This window comes from Betta splendens, chromosome 8, assembly GCF_900634795.4.
Source record: "Betta splendens chromosome 8, fBetSpl5.4, whole genome shotgun sequence".
Taxonomy (NCBI): Eukaryota; Metazoa; Chordata; class Actinopteri; order Anabantiformes; family Osphronemidae; genus Betta; species Betta splendens.
In genome coordinates, this window is record NC_040888.2 from 817425 (window position 1) to 835971 (window position 18547).

The following is an 18547-nucleotide window of genomic DNA, read 5'->3' on the forward strand; positions in this document are numbered from 1 at the left end:
AGGACCAAGCTGCTACTGTATGCAACAGAAAAGACGATGTTTACAATAATTATTATTAATTACAACAATAATTATATTCATTATTAAGTCAATGAAAACCTTCAGAAATGATCAAGAAGAGAAGAGACACAAACGAACCATCATCAAGGGCTTCCTGCTGTCGTGAAGGGTTCGGGTCACGGTGACACCGTCTCTGCTTCACTGTGTTGATTTATAAACCATCTGGTGTAGAGAGAGTACAAGCAGCTGCTATAACCAAAATAAATCAATGAGGTTCCTTCCTCATGTATACACATATATGAGCGTATAAATACTCCCATTTACATCTGCCTATGCATGTATATTATCACATATAATCATATATTACTTAAAAATAGCTTTGACACAATATGGTAACAATCATAATCAAACATTATTAATAGTGATACAGTAAATGACAGTAGCACATTGGGACACCTGCTTATCGGTTCCCACTACAACGTTAGTAAAGCTGTAACATAACATTCACCAAAAGGGCGAGACAGACGCTGGTGCATGAACAGTGATGCCGTCTGAGCCAGTGATGGGAGGAGCCGCTACACGCGGTCAGAGAGCCGAGGGAGGAGACCGGTACTGGCTACTGAGCCCACACACCTTCAGGTCCAGGAGGGCAGGTCCAACGACCCAAGCCGCCCACACAGAACCTCCGGGCAGAGCCGCAGCAGCCACAGAGACGGTCAGAACGGACCGATGGGCACCGTTCAACTCCGTCCACAAGGTGGCGCTATTTAACCAGTGCTAATAAAAGAAGAAGAACAAGGTGCGCGTGGCCGTTTATCTTGTTTTGACCAATCACAGCAGCGCTAACGCGTGACGATTGTAAACAGGAAAGCTAATGAGTGTTTAGCGTAAGCTTGTTTCGTTCGCTCAGCTTGAACAAACTGAAACAACAACTAACAAACTCACTCGTGCTTTTCTTCATTTACCGAAGACGCTATGAAGGCGAATATACAGCGGTACAGTTCAATTCACGCTCACCTTAATTTGTGATGTTTAAGCTTTTGGTCATTTTGTGTTTGTAAAATACTAAAGTTTATGAAGTTGACGTCTTTGAAGTTACTTAATTTAGTTGAAGCTGTTTCATACGTAAATTCATTTATACGAATCTTAAAAAGCACATCAGAAGGTTTTTAAGCTTCTACGGATCGTCTGACGACGCCTCCTACATGTTGTTGCACCAGTAATAATATTTTGATTGCAATTTTCCTGCTTGGGTTTTAAATACATTTACTGACCTCATAATATTTGACCCAGCGTCTACTGTACAGCCGCACATGATAGAGTTCGTTTTAAGTCTGCAGCCGATCTCCAAGTTCAGCTAATCAGATGTTTCTTTGAGTGGGTGCAGTCACATGATTTCTCTCCTCACTTACTGTCATGGACAATTATTAATTCACGTTAACCCAGAGTATGAAGTAACAGCGGGACGGTTCCTTTTCATACTTTGTGAGGCAGTAGCTGCGAATAAACGTGTTTAGTGCTGCCACGAGAATCCTTCTTCTTGAGCTGTACTTCAGGACCTGCCCGTGGTGTTTGCTCAGGCTTCCATGAAGCCTCGTCTCTACTGATGATGAACACCAGCACCTCCTCGGCTCGGGGTGAGGACCAGTCCACCGAGGCTGAGCTCACAGACGACTGGCTCTTCCTCTCCACTGCATCTGCTGGACCTGAGGTCCTGACAGTCAGCGGCGCTGAGGCAGTGGACAGGGGCAAACTCAAATCAAAGTTGGTCTCAGCATGGAACAGTGTCAAATACGGTGAATACGAGCTGTGTTTGTATTTATCATGCAGTTCAGAGCAGGAATTGAAAAGGGGAACAGGCTCAATGTGTTTGACTGTCTCCCTTTTCCCTTAAATGCATCAGTCTGGCCTTTGAAGCAGAAATCCAAATTCAGTAAGAGCTCTCCTGTGGTCATGCTCGGAAAGTCCTACAAGCTCAGAGATCAAGGTGAGGCTGTGAGTGTCAGGTCTCCAAACCCTGTGGAAGCTCACATGCTGTGATTTAACTCTACATGTGCATGTGTCAGGGAAGAGGGAGTGCTTCCGTTGCTCCTTCGCGTCCCTCCTGTGGCTGACGTACAGACGGGGCTTCGCTCCGCTGGTGGGATGTGCTCTGACCACCGACAGCGGGTGGGGATGTGTGCTACGTACGGGCCAGATGCTGCTGGCTCGAGGGCTGATGCTGCACCTGCTGCCTCCAGGTATCAACACGCGGGAATAAACACAGAGAAGCTGGAACCTGCTGAAAGAAGGAATGGCTTGAATAGGGCCGTATATGTTAATGAAACTCTGCCTCGTGGCATCCTCTGTGTTAGAAACAAAGGTTTACTGTTCATTACAGCGGAACAGAGACACAGACAGGTTCCTTTGGTCCTGGCTTCAATCATTCATTCATTCATTCATTCATTCATTCATCATGTTTAGATTGGACCTGGTCTGTTTGCCACCATGTGGTCAAAGACGACATGGACCTCGAGAGTTTGAAGGAAGGACGTAAAAAGCTGCATCGAGCTCTGAGCTTGGGCTCGCTTCCGAGCCGCCCCATGGAGGCCACGCACCGACGGGTGGTGTCGTGGTTTACAGACACACCGGAGGCCCCCTTCGGGATTCACCAGCTGGTGGACTTGGGCAGAAGCTCAGGGAAGAAAGCTGGGGACTGGTACGGTCCCTCTGTGGTAGCACACATCATCAGGTGAGACTCGAAGTCACACGCTGCAACTTTGTGTGTGACAGTGATCTAACCCAGCTGTTATTGAGCTGCGACGTCCTTCTGAAAATGTTCTGTTGTTCCAGAAAAGCTGTGGCAGCATCAGCGGCGCTTCCTAATCTGGTTGTGTATGTAGCACAAGACTGCACCGGTGAGTCACCCATTAGTCTGCAGTTCGATCCTCCGCCTCGGCATCAGGTGTGTCCTTGAGCAAGACACTTCGCGCTAGCTCCCCGAGCGCCGCTCATGTGGCAGCTCGCTGCTCCCCCAAAGGAGATGGGTCAAATGCAGAGAACAAATTTCCCCACTGTGGGGTTTTATTGAAAAAAAAAATAGCCACCAGCGTGGGTTTGGTCCCAAGCAGTTGGCCAATTTATAAACTGGCAGACTTTTCTGTTGCAACCCAAGCGTTGTTCTCACCAGATCAAACAAACCACAACCAAAGAGAAGAGAGGTCTGAGCTTGTGGTGTGTAGTTCAAGTTCACCTGCTGATTCTTACCCAAGAGGATCAATGACGGCTAAAACCAGTCTGCAAGGAAGTGAAAGTTAAAGCTTTGTTTGTCTCTGTTCAGTCTACCTGGAGGACGTGAGGAGGTTGTGTCAGGGGCCGTCCCCCGAGTCCTGGAAGTCCGTCATCATCCTGGTTCCTGTGAGACTTGGAGGACAGGATCTCAACGCCAGCTACATTACCTGTGTCAAAGTACAACATGCCCTACGCTTGTCCTCTGTCTGAACTCAGGGATCTGAACCAGCTTAATTCCTGCGGTTGCTCTGTGGTTCCTGTTCTAGATCAACGTGTGACTGTGTTGCATGCTTTGTTTTGTTCTGACAGAACCTCCTGGCGTTAAAATGCTGCATTGGAATCATCGGGGGCAAACCGAAGCACTCCTTGTTCTTCGTTGGTTTTCAGGGTACGTGCTGGATCTTCACTGAGCTCAGCTGTTGCCTGTCGCTCCGCTCACTACTTTCTGCCCTCTTGTCTGGAAGGCGACCATCTGCTGTACCTGGATCCTCACTACTGTCAGCCCACAGTGGACACAGCAAAGGGGAACTTTCCCCTAGAGGTGAGAGGAAGCAGCGTTTCACTTCTTCTTTTTTTTAGTCCTGCTTCCTCCTGTCAAGCTGTGGTCCCACGTTATTTTGTATTTGTAGCAGGTCTTGAACCTATTTATTCACTACTTTTGACATTTTATTGAACGCTCCTGCTTCTTGTCTCACTGCAGGTGATTTTTCTGTTTAGTATTGTTCATATTTACTGATGTACATCATCCAACTCCTCAAAATGACACTAATGAGACTTTTTCTCTTTGCAGTCGTTTCACTGTAAATACCCCAGGAAAATGTCTTTTTCTCGCATGGACCCCAGCTGCACCATCGGGTTCTACGCTAGGAGCCAAATGGACTTTAAGTCTCTGTGCACAGCTGTCAGTGAGGTAGTGTCTAGTGGATGTGGCTTCTCTATTATTATACTTATGCATCTCCTGAAATAAAACTGTCTTTTCATAGGTTTGTTTAGATGCTACATTTGCATAAGTAGTTCAAGTATTTAGACTAAAACCCAGGAGAAGAACAAACAGCGTCAATGGTCAGTGGAACTCAACAATAATAAATCCAGGCCCTGGAATATTATTCTCCAGTCTCTGTCTTCTCCAGGTTCTCTCCACGTCCGCAGAGACGTACCCCATGTTCATATTTGCAGAGGGACGCGGTCGTCAGGACGACATCAGTGAGACACCATCAAACAGCATCGCTTTCATCCAGAGGAAGAAACAGCATAAACGGGTCGACACCAGTGACAGCTCGGACGAGTTTGTTCTGTTATGAACGAACTGAAGAGGGTTGAATCGAACAACAAACGTTACTGAGGTTAAAAACAGGACTGTCCTGCAGGACTGAAACGTCTGCCAGTTAAGGACAGACTGCAGTTTTATTGCTGTTGTCTTTTGTACTTTTTATTTATTGTTTGGTGGGAGGGAGATGAACGTCTGCTTGTCAGACAGGTTGTTTACTGTTGTTTGTGTTGCTCTATAAAATCAACAGTTACGCATTTTTCAATTGATCTGTTGAAATTGTTAAAGATTAAGGGTAAACATAGATTAGAACATTTAAAATTGCTTGTGGAGAACAAATTCTGTCGACTTCTTTGAATAAACAGTTTATGAACAGGAAAAGTCTCAAATCCCCGAATGTGTGTGTGTGGACAGGATGCGTGAGCGGATGGAGGCCGGTTGGACGGCTCAGATACTTTATATCATGGCTTTAAACCTCCAGTGTGTCTACGTCATTTGTATCTGACACATTTGGATTCAAACGCTGTTGTTGGTGCGTTTCGTGTTAGAACGAGCTTGAGCTTCACCCGCTGCAATATTAGTGATGTCGTGTAAATACATCAACGGGGTTTATTTATGGAGGATTCACTTATGGAGGATTTTTAAACGCCGTCTCCGTCTATTGTCGCAGCCGCTCGCCTCCCCCCTCGCCTTCCTTCTCCCTCCCCCCTCCCCGGCTTCTTCCACCCCCTCGCCTTCTCCCTCCCCCCTCATCGGCTCCCCCCCCCCCCCCCCCCCCTCGCCTTCTCCCTCCCCCTCCTCGCCTTATCGCCCCCCCCCTTATCGCCCCCCCCCCCTCGCCGGCTTCTCCCTCCCCCTCGCCTTCTCCCTCCCCCTCGCCGGCTTCTCCCTCCCCCTCGCCGGCTTCTTCCTCCCCCCTCGCCTTCTCCCTCCCCCTCCCCCTCGCCGGCTTCTCCCTCCCCCCTCGCCTTCTCCCTCCCCCTCCCCCTCGCCGGCTTCTCCCTCCCTCCGTCCCTGGAGCCGCCGCTGGGCCTGCGGGCATCCGGGCGCCCGCAGGGGGCGCTGGAGAGCTGCACAAGCCGGTTGCTGCGCTACGGTCTGCGAGAGAGAGAGGAGGAGGGGTGAAGGAAAAAGCTGCGGCTCGGTCGCTCTTTGTTTCTGCCTGGGAGGAAAACCGAGAGACGTCGGAACCGGCGAAGGCTGAAACTTGTCCGCTCACCGCTTGTGTAAGTCGGCAGGGATTTAGTCTTCGTGTCGGCGGAGCGAAGCGCGCTGCTGCCGGAGAACCAACGCGCTCGCGGCGTGTTTTTGTTAAACAGAAGCGCTGACGCCGACGTCGCGGCTCCGCTGCTGAGGCGCGACAGCGAGCAATGAATGAAAATGGAAACGAAGTGTGAGGCTCGGGTCCGGGAGGCGCGTTGGTTCCGTAGACCGGTGTCCGTGGACGCGGCGGTGCTGCGGAGTTTACGCGTTTCACCAACACCTTTTAAAACAGCGTTTTCCGCTGAACGGGCCTCGGAGAGCGTGGCCGCGCTCGGCTAACACAGTTAGCGGGCTAGCGGCAGCTAAAGGCTAGCCTGTGTTGTTGTGGTGCTTGTTAGCAGGTTAACCTGAGCCGGCTCTTTGTTGCGGCTCTAACATGTGTCCTGTGCAGTTTCTCAAATCAGTGTGCAATAGAATGAACATGGGCGAACGCGTTCAACAATAAACAGAGAAAAATGTTGAAGTTGAGGGTTTAGATTTACTCTATTCAACGTGAACCTGCGAATGCTAACAAAGCTAGGAAAGCTAACGGTAGCTAATTGTTATTTGTGTGTAAACACAGCAAGAAGTCGATGTTTTTCTCCATCAATAGCTCTCATCGTGTTCGCACACATCTGTCCGTTTGTGCGGGGGGATTTAAATAGCCTCGTGTGGAAATCCGAGGGTTTTAACTTGACCTCTTGACCTCACTCTGGAGCTGTGTGGCTGACAGTGTCACCTGGCGTGTCCACCACAGTGAGACGATGAGGCGTTTGTTCAGTTACATTTTGCCGCTTATGATCACCCACAGATAGGAGGCAAATAAAAATAGTAAAATGTATTGTCAAAGATAGACATGTATATGCATACATGTACCATATACATATGTATACACATATACCACATATACACACATTAATATAAAACTGTTTTCTGTGTACTTATATATCAATACTAGACAGATACAGGTCAACCCTCACAGACAGAGGAGCAGTTGTACAGGCTGATGGCACAGGTAGGAAGGTTCTCCGCTGGCGTTCTGTGGAGAACCTAATACTGATCAGCTGTGGCTGAAGGTGCTCCTTTGTCCAGCCACACACTGTGTGGGGGGTGGAGGTGTTGTCTATAGAGAGGAGTTGGACCAGCATCCTCCTCTCAGCTACAGCATGTAGGGGGTCCAGCTCCACCCCAGAACAGAACCAGCCCTCCTGATCACTTTGTCCAGTCTGTTACTGTCTGCTACATTCATGCTGCTGCCCCACAGACCCCAGCGTAGAACACTGGACCCACAGACTCATAGAACATCCTCACCACAGAGCTGCAGACGTTCAGGAAGTAAAGCTCAGTGTGCATGTGTGTGTCATGTGTGGAACGGTCAGATTAACAAAACAGCAGCGGCTCTGTTCTCTTTACTTCGACCGCTGTAACAACATGATAACTTTAGACGCAGAGTTTGGTGTAGGTCTGCTGCATTGAATGGACCCAGTTGTGCTGGTTCCTGATGTACTGTTGTGCTTTGTTCTGGTCTCATGGCCGCAGTCTTGACTTGACTCGACTACACAATAAATGTGAATGTGCTTTGGGAGAATTGAAACATTTAGTAAATCTGTAAAGTACAGTGTGACTAATAAATGGTGGCTGTCGTTCCCCCAGTTCTCGGCTACCTGCACATGCCTGTCCACAACTCTGCCCCCCTGGCGATGACCCTAGCATTTATTAGGTCCAGTGCTTAACTGGATGCTGCTTCTAGTAGGTGCCTGGACCCGTTCACCTGTTACGCCCCTTGTCCTCTGATTTCCCAGGTGTTCCTGCTGCTATTTGCTGCTGGCAAAGATTCCTAGATTTCCCTGAGAGATGTCCACTCCTGACCCCCCCATGGGAGGGACACCTCGTCCTGGACCCTCCCCAGGCCCAGGGCCATCTCCTAGCGGCATGATGGGTCCAAGTCCAGGTCCCTCACCGGGCTCAGCCCACAGCATGATGGGACCCAGCCCAGGACCTCCAGGCTCTGGACACCCCCACCCTCCACAGGGACCATCAGGATATCCTCAGGACAACATGCACCAGATGCACAAAGTAGAGTTCCTAAATTGTTAAACTCTTATTTACTCACTTTTCATTAGTTTATTTGTCCTACATCAAATATAAAACCTGATTGTCGTATTTTCCTCAGCCCATGGAAGCCATGCATGAGAAGGGAATGCCTGACGACCCGCGCTATGGCCAGATGAAGGGCATGGCTATGAGACCAGGGGGGCACAGCGGGATGGGACCCCCTCCAAGCCCGATGGACCAGCATTCCCAAGGTACCATACCCAGCATAGTGTGTCTGTATGTTAATAGTTAAACATGAGTTGTTCTTGGTGAAATGAGCCTGTAAGTGTCCTTTACTTTATTTTTTAAGGTGATTGTGTGAGAATGTTACTACAGTATTTATAAGAGAACGCCAGCACAGCTCATTACCAGACAATAAGGGAACCTACTGCTTCATAATGCATTTATGACCACATACAAATTAATGCACGGCCTAATGAGGTCGACGGGGCTTCACGCTTTGCTGGTGCAGTTCTGACAGCAGTCAGGCAGAGGGTGTGTAGTCATCCAGCCGGTTTGTCTTGTTGCTCGTTAGCAGCCGCGGGCTGGACAACAGGAGCAGCAGGCCTAGAGGGCTTTTCCCTTTCAGACACACAAAGGTAGCGACGGCTGTACTGAAGCATCATAAAGCAGCAGCACACACACCAAACTCAACCTGTCCACCAACACAGCGGCATCACACACATTTAGGATGGACTAAATAAAACATTAAATAAACCATTAATCAAGAAGAGTATATATATTTCTTATACACTCCTGTCCATCATAATACTTCATTCAGCCTAATACATGCTGCTTGTTGAACTGCCGGACAGGACAAAATAAATAAATGAATAAATAAATAAAGCAGCAGAAATGTTACAGATGAAGGTGCAACTGCAGGACCTGAATCTAACAAAAAAATTTTGTCATTGGTCTTGTCGTCCTGTTTGTTTCACAGGTGGCTCAGCCTCATGTTTTGAGACATAGTAAACAGTCAAGGAGAGTAAAATGAGGGATGGTGGGTGTATCTACAGACTGGACATTCCTATCATGCATCTGTTTTGCGATCCCCAGGTTACCCCTCGCCCCTGGGAGGCTCAGAGCACGCTCCCAGCCCCGTCCCAGCCAACGGACCTCCCTCTGGGCCCATGATGCCTGGAGGTCCCCCTGGGCCTGGTGCTGGCCCTATGGAAGGCAGCGGCGACCCCAGTCAAGGCATGGGGCAGCCTAACCGTGGAGGTCCTCCTGGGCCAGGTGGACCGGGTGGGGCAGGAGGTGGACCAGGAGGCCCAGGTGGACCAACTCCTTTTAACCAGAATCAACTGCACCAACTCCGGGCTCAGATTATGGCATATAAGATGCTGGCGCGCAGTCAGCCCCTCCCTGAGCACCTGCAGATGGCTGTGCAGGGGAAGAGGCCCATGCCAGGGATGCAGCAACCACCAATGCCCAACATGCCCCCATCCACAGGACCTGGAGCCGGGCCTGGGCCAGGACCAGCACAGGCCAACTACAGCAGACCACATGGTGAGTTGATGTAGGACTTCAGCACGTTTTTTCCCTCCTCATGTGTCTCAGACAAAGGGAGGAGAATGTCCACAGCTCAGCAGAGATCCTTGGATCTACTGTCCTAACATTGACCCTTCTTCCTGGTTTAGGCATGGTTGGCCCCAATATGGCTCCTCCCGGACCTACCGGAGTCCCCCCAGGCATACAGGGCCAGCCTACCAATGGACCCCCCAAGTCATGGCCTGAAGGTAAACTGTGTTTTGAGGATGATCTGAAGCAGAGATGTTGTCGTGCGCAACTGTCAAAACTGAACCGATCCTTTTGATCCAGGACCAATGGTGAATGCTGCAGCTCCCTCCAACCCTCCTCAGAAGCTGATTCCCCCACAGCCCACAGGCAGACCCTCCCCTGCTCCTCCCGCTGTGCCCCCAGCCGCTTCCCCGGTGATGCCGCCTCAGACGCAGTCCCCAGGGCAGCCCGCCCAGCCCCCTCCCATGATGCTCCACCAGAAGCAGAACCGCATAACTCCCATCCAAAAACCGCGTGGGCTGGACCCAGTGGAGATCCTTCAGGAGAGAGAATACAGGTGAGTGTATGCACATGTGACAGCTTCCCAGTGTGACCGATGTACTGTTCAGAGCTAGTGTTAGGTGTTCAGCTATAGGTTTGTAAGTAAACACGCTGACATCAGTCGCTCTCCTTCAGGCTGCAGGCCCGTATTGCTCATCGCATCCAGGAACTGGAGAACCTGCCTGGCTCTCTAGCCGGAGACCTGCGCACGAAGGCCACCATCGAGCTAAAGGCCCTGAGGCTGCTGAACTTCCAGAGACAGGTGAGAAGTTAGAGGCCGGGGCTCCTGCTCTGGAATAGATTCAGGGTCTGACTTCTGTTCGCTTGTGTCTGCAGCTGCGTCAGGAGGTGGTGGTCTGCATGCGTCGGGACACTGCTTTGGAAACCGCCCTCAACGCTAAAGCCTACAAGCGCAGCAAGCGCCAGTCGCTGCGTGAAGCTCGCATCACGGAGAAGCTGGAGAAGCAGCAGAAGATCGAACAGGAGCGCAAACGTCGTCAGAAGCACCAGGTGGGGACCAGGGTTGTGTCATCTCTGGGACGTCTGCTCTGGGGACAGCCGACAGCTCTGGTGACGTTATGGTGTGGTTTTTGACAGGAATACCTCAACAGCATCCTGCAGCACGCCAAGGACTTCAAGGAGTATCACCGCTCCATCACAGCCAAGATCCAGAAGGCCACCAAAGCTGTGGCCACGTATCACGCCAACACGGAGCGTGAGCAGAAGAAGGAGAACGAGCGCATTGAAAAAGAGAGAATGCGGAGGCTGATGGTGAGATTTAAAACCAGCTTTATTTGTCTTTGCTCTGACAGAATCAGCATCTGATCCCTGTGCTTGACTGTTTTTCCCAGGCTGAGGATGAAGAAGGCTATCGTAAACTTATCGACCAGAAGAAGGACAAGCGTCTGGCCTACCTGCTCCAGCAGACGGACGAGTACGTGGCCAACCTCACTGAGCTGGTCCGTGCTCACAAAGCTGCACAAGCTCTCAAAGAGAAGAAGAAGAAGAAGAAAAAGAAGGTGAGGTGTTCTCGTCCAGTCTGCGTCTATTTCTACCATTTAGCTTTTTTTTCATGCGCTTTCATGTTTACATTTGCAGAAGCCGGAGCCGGCAGAAGGTGGCGCTGCTGCGCTGGGCCCTGACGGGGAGGTAGGGACAGCACTAACATCCACAGGCGTGTTTTGAGCTCCTGTTTCTCACTTCTCCCTCGTCTCAGCCTTTAGATGAGACCAGTCAGATGAGTGACCTGCCGGTGAAGGTCATCCACGTTGACAGCGGGAAGATCCTGACTGGAGTTGATGCACCTAAAGCCGGTCAGCTGGAGGCCTGGCTGGAGATGAACCCAGGGTGAGTGTGCTATTACGCGAATCATCCTGGAATCATCCTGTCGAAGCTGAATAGTGATAAAACTGTTCCTCTGCAGGTATGAAGTCGCTCCGCGGTCAGACAGTGAAGACAGTGGTTCAGAAGATGATGAAGAGGAGGAGGTGCGTGAACATGGAACCCAGGGGTCAGATTCTTCTTCTGCAGCGTCCTCTGACCATTCTGTTTGTTCTTGTGTCAGGATGTAGACGAGGAGCCTCATCCCACAGCTTCAGAGGAGAAGAAGAAGATTCCAGACCCTGACAGCGAAGACGTGTCTGAGGTGGACGTCAGGCACATCATTGAGTAAGAAGAAAGCATCCTCACCTGTGTTCTATGAAGATGTGGGTGTGTGTGTTTGTGTAACATCCCCATGTGTTTGTCTGTGGCCAACAGACACGCCAAGCAGGATGTGGACGACGAGTACGGCAACGCAGCCTTCAACCGAGGCCTTCAGTCCTACTACGCCGTGGCTCACGCCGTCACTGAGAAGGTGGATAAGCAGTCGACGCTGCTGGTCAACGGGCAGCTGAAGCAGTACCAGGTGGGACCTGGCCCAGAACCCGGACGGCCCGTCTGTGGCCCGCAGCCAACTGCAGCTCACGCCTCCGTTCTCCCCTCAGATCAAAGGACTGGAGTGGCTGGTGTCGCTCTACAACAACAACCTGAACGGCATCCTGGCCGACGAGATGGGTCTGGGAAAGACCATCCAGACCATCGCCCTCATCACTTACCTCATGGAGTACAAGCGCCTCAACGGGCCCTTCCTTATCATCGTACCTCTGTCGTGAGTCCTCCTCCTCAGCTCCTCGTCCTGCTGCTCTTTTCTTGTTCATAACCACAGTTACTTGTTTTCAGAACGCTGTCAAACTGGGTCTATGAGTTTGATAAGTGGGCGCCGTCTGTCGTGAAGGTCTCCTACAAGGTTGGTGTCTGTTTGACTGTTGCTCTGGACTGATTGACATGTTCTGTCCTTGTTAAACCCAGCTCTCCGTTTGCAGGGGTCTCCGGCTGCTCGCCGCTCCTTCGTTCCCATCCTGCGCAGCGGCAAGTTCAACGTGCTGCTCACCACGTACGAGTACATCATCAAGGACAAACACATCCTGGCTAAAGTAAGGAGGCATCTTCGCTTTCACCCAGGGAACACCTCTTAACGCTGCCACGCTCACGCCTGCGTCGTTTCCTCCCCAGCTCCGATGGAAGTACATGATTGTGGACGAGGGCCACCGTATGAAGAACCACCACTGTAAGCTGACCCAGGTGCTGAACACGCACTACTTGGCACCGCGGCGCCTGCTGCTCACAGGGACTCCGCTGCAGAATAAACTGCCCGAGCTGTGGGCTCTGCTCAACTTCCTACTGCCCACCATATTCAAGAGCTGCAGCACCTTCGAGCAGTGGTTCAACGCCCCGTTTGCCATGACGGGAGAGAAGGTGAGTTCTGGTCTGGATGGGTGGGTGGTCTGTGGTTGTATCGTAGAAAGAAGCCACTTCCTCGTCTCCTTCTCTCAGGTCGACCTGAACGAGGAAGAAACCATCCTGATCATCAGACGTCTGCACAAAGTGCTGCGACCGTTCCTGCTGCGCCGGCTCAAGAAGGAGGTTGAAGCGCAGCTGCCGGAGAAGGTGCTCCCTCACATTTAGCACCGAGATGGTTTTAATTAGAGTTCATTATTACACTGATTCTAGAAGGAAGCCTTTTTCTTCTGGCAGGTGATTTCTTCTTTTTTCTACATCTCTGAGCGGCTCTTTCCTTTGTTTCCAGGTGGAGTATGTGATAAAGTGCGACATGTCGGCTTTACAGCGGGTCTTATACAGACACATGCAGGCGAAGGGAGTCCTGCTCACAGACGGCTCCGAGAAGGACAAGAAGGTGAAGGTCGCAGGTTAACTCTTCATTTGTGTCAATTGACTCTAATGTGTAACATCACGTCTTTGTGCGTCCTCTCTCATGTTCCAGGGTAAAGGAGGCACGAAGACCCTGATGAACACCATCATGCAGCTGAGGAAGATTTGCAACCACCCGTACATGTTCCAGCACATTGAGGTGTGAAACGGGATCTCTCACCCTAATCGCTGAATGTTTTAGCAGCTCAGACCTCAACAAACCAAAACGCAGACAGAGTCACAGCGACACCTCTTCAATCTGTGCGTGTTGTGTTTCACAGGAGTCCTTCTCAGAGCATCTGGGTTATTCTGGTGGAATAGTGACGGGGTACGTGAAGCTCCAACCCTGTGGACCTGTTTGAACTGTTTGCTCCTTCTAACACTTTCCCTTCTGCCTGTTCAGGCCTGATCTGTATCGAGCGTCAGGGAAGTTCGAGCTGCTGGATCGTATCTTGCCCAAACTCAGGGCCACCAAGCACAAAGTGCTGCTCTTCTGTCAGATGACTTCACTCATGACCATCATGGAGGATTACTTTGCTTACCGCAACTTCAAGTACCTGCGTCTGGACGGTGAGACAGTCTGAGAGCAGGGTGGTTCTGAGGGTCAACTGGGTTCACATTCTGATACTGTTAGCGTTTCTTCCCGTAGGAACGACCAAGGCCGAGGACCGTGGCATGCTGCTGAAGACCTTCAATGACCCAGCCTCCGAGTACTTTGTGTTCCTGCTCAGCACCAGGGCTGGAGGCCTGGGCCTCAACCTGCAGTCTGCTGACACCGTCATCATCTTTGACAGTGACTGGAACCCGCACCAGGTACTGAAGCCTGCGCTCATGGAACCTGCAGTTAGTTAGGTGTTGGTCGAAGCCTCATGGTCTCAGTCACTTCACCTGAACCGCCGTGTGTCCTACAGGACCTGCAGGCCCAGGACCGAGCCCACCGCATCGGCCAGCAGAACGAGGTGCGCGTGCTGCGGCTCTGCACCGTCAACAGCGTGGAAGAGAAGATTCTGGCTGCAGCCAAGTACAAGCTGAACGTGGACCAGAAGGTCATCCAGGCCGGCATGTTCGACCAGAAGTCCTCAGGCTATGAGCGCCGCGCCTTCTTACAGGCCATTCTGGAGCACGAGGAGCAGGACGAGGTCGGGGCTCGAGGAGGCTGCCGCACTAGGGGGGCGTGGGTGGGTGTGAACCTGTTCCACGTCGCCCACCCACCCACATCCGCCTGTGCGCTGCCCCACCTCTTCATTCTCTCCTTTTCCCTTCTCTTTCTCTCTCTCTCTCTTCCTTACTTCCCTCTTCTCAGGATTTGTGAGCTTTCATCACTCCAGCCTTTTCTTCTTAAGTATTTCCGCTTCTGCTCAAACTCTGATGGTTATTATGACACTTTATCTTCTTTACTAACGTAACTCTTCCCTTTTATTTCTCTTTCTGCTTCTGTATTATTATTAAGAGCTGAAAGTAATTTACAATAATGCACATTGGGGTCATTCAGTTAATTTTATTTCAGTTTGTCATTAGCTAAAGTTAGAAACTGGTTATTTCCAGATTCATATGAAGCGACAGCTCATAGTAACATCTTCTCAGCCTTTTGTTGCTGAGTCTTTACTGGAGATGAAATGATATTAACACAGCCCCACATAATTATTCTATGTCTGAGCTGCAGTTTGCTCTGCCTAATGGTTCAGTCATTTCCTACCTGATTAATTGATGGAGTAATTAAATCTCGATGGCTGCAGCTTGTGTAGTTCAGAGACTCAGCTCTGAGAGGATCCGTGAAGCTCCTGTCCGCTGCGTCTCACTAACTGTGTCTCGTTGCCGTGCAGGAGGAAGATGAGGTGCCTGACGACGAGACTGTGAATCAGATGATCGCAAGAAGTGAGGAGGAGTTTGAGCAGTTCATGGTGGGTCGGCTCCTTGGGTTCAGCCCTTTGAAGCCACGCTGTGCTTCCACTAACCTCCTCTGCCTTGGTTTACATGCAGCGCATGGATCTGGACCGGCGCCGCGAGGAGGCCCGCAACCCTAAAAGGAAACCCCGTCTGATGGAGGAGGACGATATGCCCGCCTGGATTTTGAAAGACGACGCCGAGGTGGAGCGTCTGACCTGCGAAGAGGAGGAGGAGAAGATGTTCGGCAGAGGCTCGCGTCAGCGGAAGGAGGTGGACTACAGCGACTCGCTCACGGAGAAACAGTGGCTGAAGGTGCGAAGAGAAGCAAATCCTCCAGAGCTAGGAGCTCCTTCAGTGTGATCTAACATCCCCACCATTCTCCTCCCCTCAGGCCATAGAGGAGGGAAACCTAGAGGACATCGAAGAGGAAGTCCGGCACAAAAAGACCACCAGGAAGCGCAAGCGAGAGCGCGACCACGACAGCGGCGCGGCTCTGCCGAGCTCCAGCGGCGGCCGCGGGCGGGACAAAGACGAGGAGGTGAAGAAGGCCAAGAAACGCGGGCGTCCGCCAGCGGAGAAGCTGTCTCCCAACCCGCCCTCCCTCACCAAGAAGATGAAGAAGATCGTCGACGCCGTCATCAAATACAAGGACACGTGAGAACGCTGCTGCTCCTCAGACGATGCGTGAGCCTTCAGCAGGACTTGATGCTGAGACGACTTCTCTGTTTGCAGGAACGGGCGACAGCTGAGCGAAGTGTTCATCCAGCTTCCTTCCCGGAAGGAGCTGCCCGAGTACTACGAGCTGATCCGCAAACCCGTGGACTTCAGAAAGATCAAGGTGAGGACAGGACCACGGGCTCAGAGCGCTCCTGCGTCGTCTGCTCTTCCCAGATTCACCGCTGCTTTTCCCACAGGAGAGGATCCGCAACCATAAGTACCGCAGCCTGAACGACCTGGAGAAGGACGTGATGCTGCTCTGTCAGAACGCTCAGACCTTCAACCTGGAGGGTTCTCTGGTGAGTCCGCTCTGAAACGCAGTCGCTCGCAGGCAGTCGTTGAAGTCACACTGCGTCAGGACCCACGTTCACCTCTTCTTTCTCCGGTTAGATCTACGAGGACTCCATCGTGCTGCAGTCGGTCTTCACCAGCGTGAGACAGAAAATCGAAAAGGACGACGAGAGCGAAGGGGAGGAGAGCGAGGAGGAGGAGGAGGAGGCGGACGAAGGCTCTGAGTCTGAATGTGAGCATCAGGGTCGGTTCTGTCTTTCTGGGTTGGTTTGGGCTCGTCACCAGGGTTTCAAGCTCTGGCTGGTTTCGTTCCAGCTCGTTCAGTGAAAGTAAAGATTAAGCTGAGCCGGAAGGAGAAGGGCGACAGAGGAGGAAAGGGCCAACGCTGGAGGGGCCGCGGCTCCCGGGCCAAACCTGTGGTTAGCGACGACGACAGCGAGGAGGAGCAGGAGGAGGTGAGAACATGTGTCCCACACCCGATTAGCACCGGGGGCATCAGTCGACACAAGGCTTGAAGGGACGTTGCATTGATCACAGACCACGATCAAGCCTTCACTACTTCTGTTTCTCTGAGCAGTGAAGGTTTCTTCGTCGTGTTCTACTGGACGTGGTTCTGACCCGTGTCCTCTGTTTCAGGAGCGCTCGGCCAGCGGCAGCGAGGACGACTGAGGCTCCTCCTGACGGGACCAAGCAACCGCTGAGCCTAGTTTTACCTAGATGAGCTGATTTTTAGTCGGACTGTTATAATCTCATTCATTCATTCATTCATTCATTCATTAAAAACCAATAAAAATTATGAGCGATCGATGTGAACCTTCCACTTCCATATTTAAACCTTTGAAGTATCATTAGTAGTGTGTGTGTGTGTGTCTTTGTTTCCTCCTGTAAGTGGAAAATCGACGGAGCTTGAACTTCCTGACAGATCGTGGGCCATGTTTTTAAGCCACATTAATTTAGTCTTTTGCGTTGAGACAAAGCGAATCGATGAAGCAGATTCCTCTGGTTCCTTTGTGAATGCATGTCGTGCACCAGGATGTGTCCTCACTGTTTAATTTAAGACTGAAAGCGGCCGCGGCCGTCCCTCGTCTCCGCTGTGTGAGCCGAGGGCTCGGACCGCGGTTCCGTGTCGGTGTCACTGGAAGAAGTAAATAAAGGCATCCCATAACCAACCCAGGCTGCAGTGAGCGTGTCTTTACAGCAGGTGGCGGTGAGCAGCACCAGTCCGGCCTTTCAAGCTTTCACACTGGTCAAACCTACGTAGACGTCATCGTGAATGACTGCTATCGCTCGTGGTCAGGACGTTCCTCTAAGAACCTGAAGCTGTTCCAGTGGTGTTTATGCTGCGCCGTGTGCTGGTTTCACTGAGTGACGTCCACATGTGGACCCGGTCTGAGCTGAAGGCCGGTTCTACCAGCGCTGGATCAGAGCCTGTCACGTTCCGTTTCCCTGGTCTCCTCAGTCGGACCTAAATGTCACGGAGCCACAAGTAGTTCAAACATTAGTGGTTAATTTATGGGAACCTCTGATGAAACCACTGTTTGAATCTACAGCACCGTTCACTTCTGCTTCACGTCCAGATGTTCAGCATCTGCATTCTGTGTTTTCTGGGTCATGGCTGTGTTTTTTAGCTTTTATCTGATATCAGTCTGACCGTTTCAGACTTTGGACCTGAAGCAGCCTTTTTTTCCCTCTCACTCGGGAGGAAGTGGAGAACAAGCCTGTTAATGACTTCCACTACTGTAACACTGTTACTGTTTTATGAGGAGCTTTAAATTGGTGGTTGAGCGTAAAACACAAATTCAGCCGCCGGGAAACAGAACCTGCAGTGAAAGTGAATGGAGTGAGTGGAGAACAGAACCAACAGGCAGAACCTGTTTCTACAAAACCTCTGGGTCGGAGCTGAGACACAGACCGGACCGCTCCAGCCAGACGACCCAGGACTCGCACTTACTACTGAACAAGTTCCCGTCTGGTCCAACAGAGACAAACTGTTCTGGCTCTGGAGCGACGACGGCATTAAAAACTATATGAGCAGAAGTGATCCAGTAGCACGTTGAGCTCGTGTTCTGAATAAGATGGTTTAATCTCACTCAAAGACTCAAGTCTTGTAATAAATAGTAGTAATTTTGTTGTCTGTGTGTTTATATGTGTTACCGTTTTTTAATTTCCCATACTTCCTTGTGTGTACATGTAACTGTGACTGTGATCAATGTGGAAATGAATATTAATTGTTTCTGTCCCTTGTAACTGTAAGTCTGATCTTAAAGGGAAGAAATAAGAATAAGCAGTTTTCTTTGACATTATTGACTGATTGTTAAAATGCTAAGTGGTTCTTGATTCGTCTTATTGTAGAATATTAGAAGCTTCTATTGAGGATTTCTTTGTGCTTCCACTGCTTTCTCTGCTGAAATTTGGACCTTCCTCCCGGTGCCTCCTGGCATCGCCCGGTTCCAGGTGACTTTCATTGTC

General features: G+C 50.9%; 2 protein-coding genes across 7 annotated transcripts; both read left to right on the plus strand.

Moving 5' to 3' along the window:
* The first annotated feature begins 836 nt into the window (after nt 1-836).
* LOC114860231 (cysteine protease atg4da-like) lies at nt 837-4918 on the plus strand. 4 transcript variants are annotated; one of them, XM_029158674.3, is made up of 11 exons: nt 837-995; nt 1581-1796; nt 1904-1987; nt 2067-2240; nt 2464-2731; nt 2833-2897; nt 3320-3447; nt 3580-3658; nt 3735-3811; nt 4061-4180; nt 4401-4918. In XM_029158674.3, the coding sequence occupies exons 2-11, from the start codon at nt 1607-1609 to the stop codon at nt 4569-4571; spliced, it is 1356 nt and encodes a 451-aa protein (XP_029014507.1). In that variant the 5' UTR covers nt 837-995; nt 1581-1606; the 3' UTR covers nt 4572-4918. The 4 variants fall into 4 exon arrangements, 3 of the variants coding, with proteins under 3 accessions (XP_029014507.1, XP_055366783.1, XP_029014508.1); XR_008695343.1 differs by adding an exon at nt 4254-4332 and having other exon boundaries at nt 838-1796; nt 4401-4541; XM_029158675.3 differs by having other exon boundaries at nt 849-995; nt 1557-1796.
* Nucleotides 4919-5605: 687 nt separating this feature from the next.
* Nucleotides 5606-16852, plus strand: smarca4a (SWI/SNF related, matrix associated, actin dependent regulator of chromatin, subfamily a, member 4a). 3 transcript variants are annotated; one of them, XM_029158464.2, is made up of 34 exons: nt 5606-5763; nt 7582-7855; nt 7953-8085; nt 8930-9382; nt 9514-9612; nt 9695-9950; nt 10070-10196; nt 10271-10444; nt 10532-10705; nt 10786-10953; nt 11033-11083; nt 11151-11281; nt 11358-11421; nt 11499-11602; nt 11693-11840; nt 11920-12083; nt 12155-12221; nt 12298-12408; nt 12488-12730; nt 12809-12922; nt 13062-13169; nt 13257-13343; nt 13465-13511; nt 13587-13753; nt 13833-13996; nt 14095-14361; nt 15007-15084; nt 15164-15382; nt 15462-15724; nt 15803-15908; nt 15985-16086; nt 16178-16310; nt 16394-16533; nt 16715-16852. In XM_029158464.2, exons 2-34 carry the CDS (start codon nt 7634-7636, stop codon nt 16745-16747), a joined length of 4917 nt encoding a protein of 1638 aa, XP_029014297.1. In that variant the 5' UTR covers nt 5606-5763; nt 7582-7633; the 3' UTR covers nt 16748-16852. The 3 variants fall into 3 exon arrangements, with proteins under 3 accessions (XP_029014297.1, XP_029014298.1, XP_029014299.1); XM_029158465.2 differs by having other exon boundaries at nt 16403-16533; XM_029158466.2 differs by having other exon boundaries at nt 14095-14322.
* Nucleotides 16853-18547: the final 1695 nt, after the last annotated feature.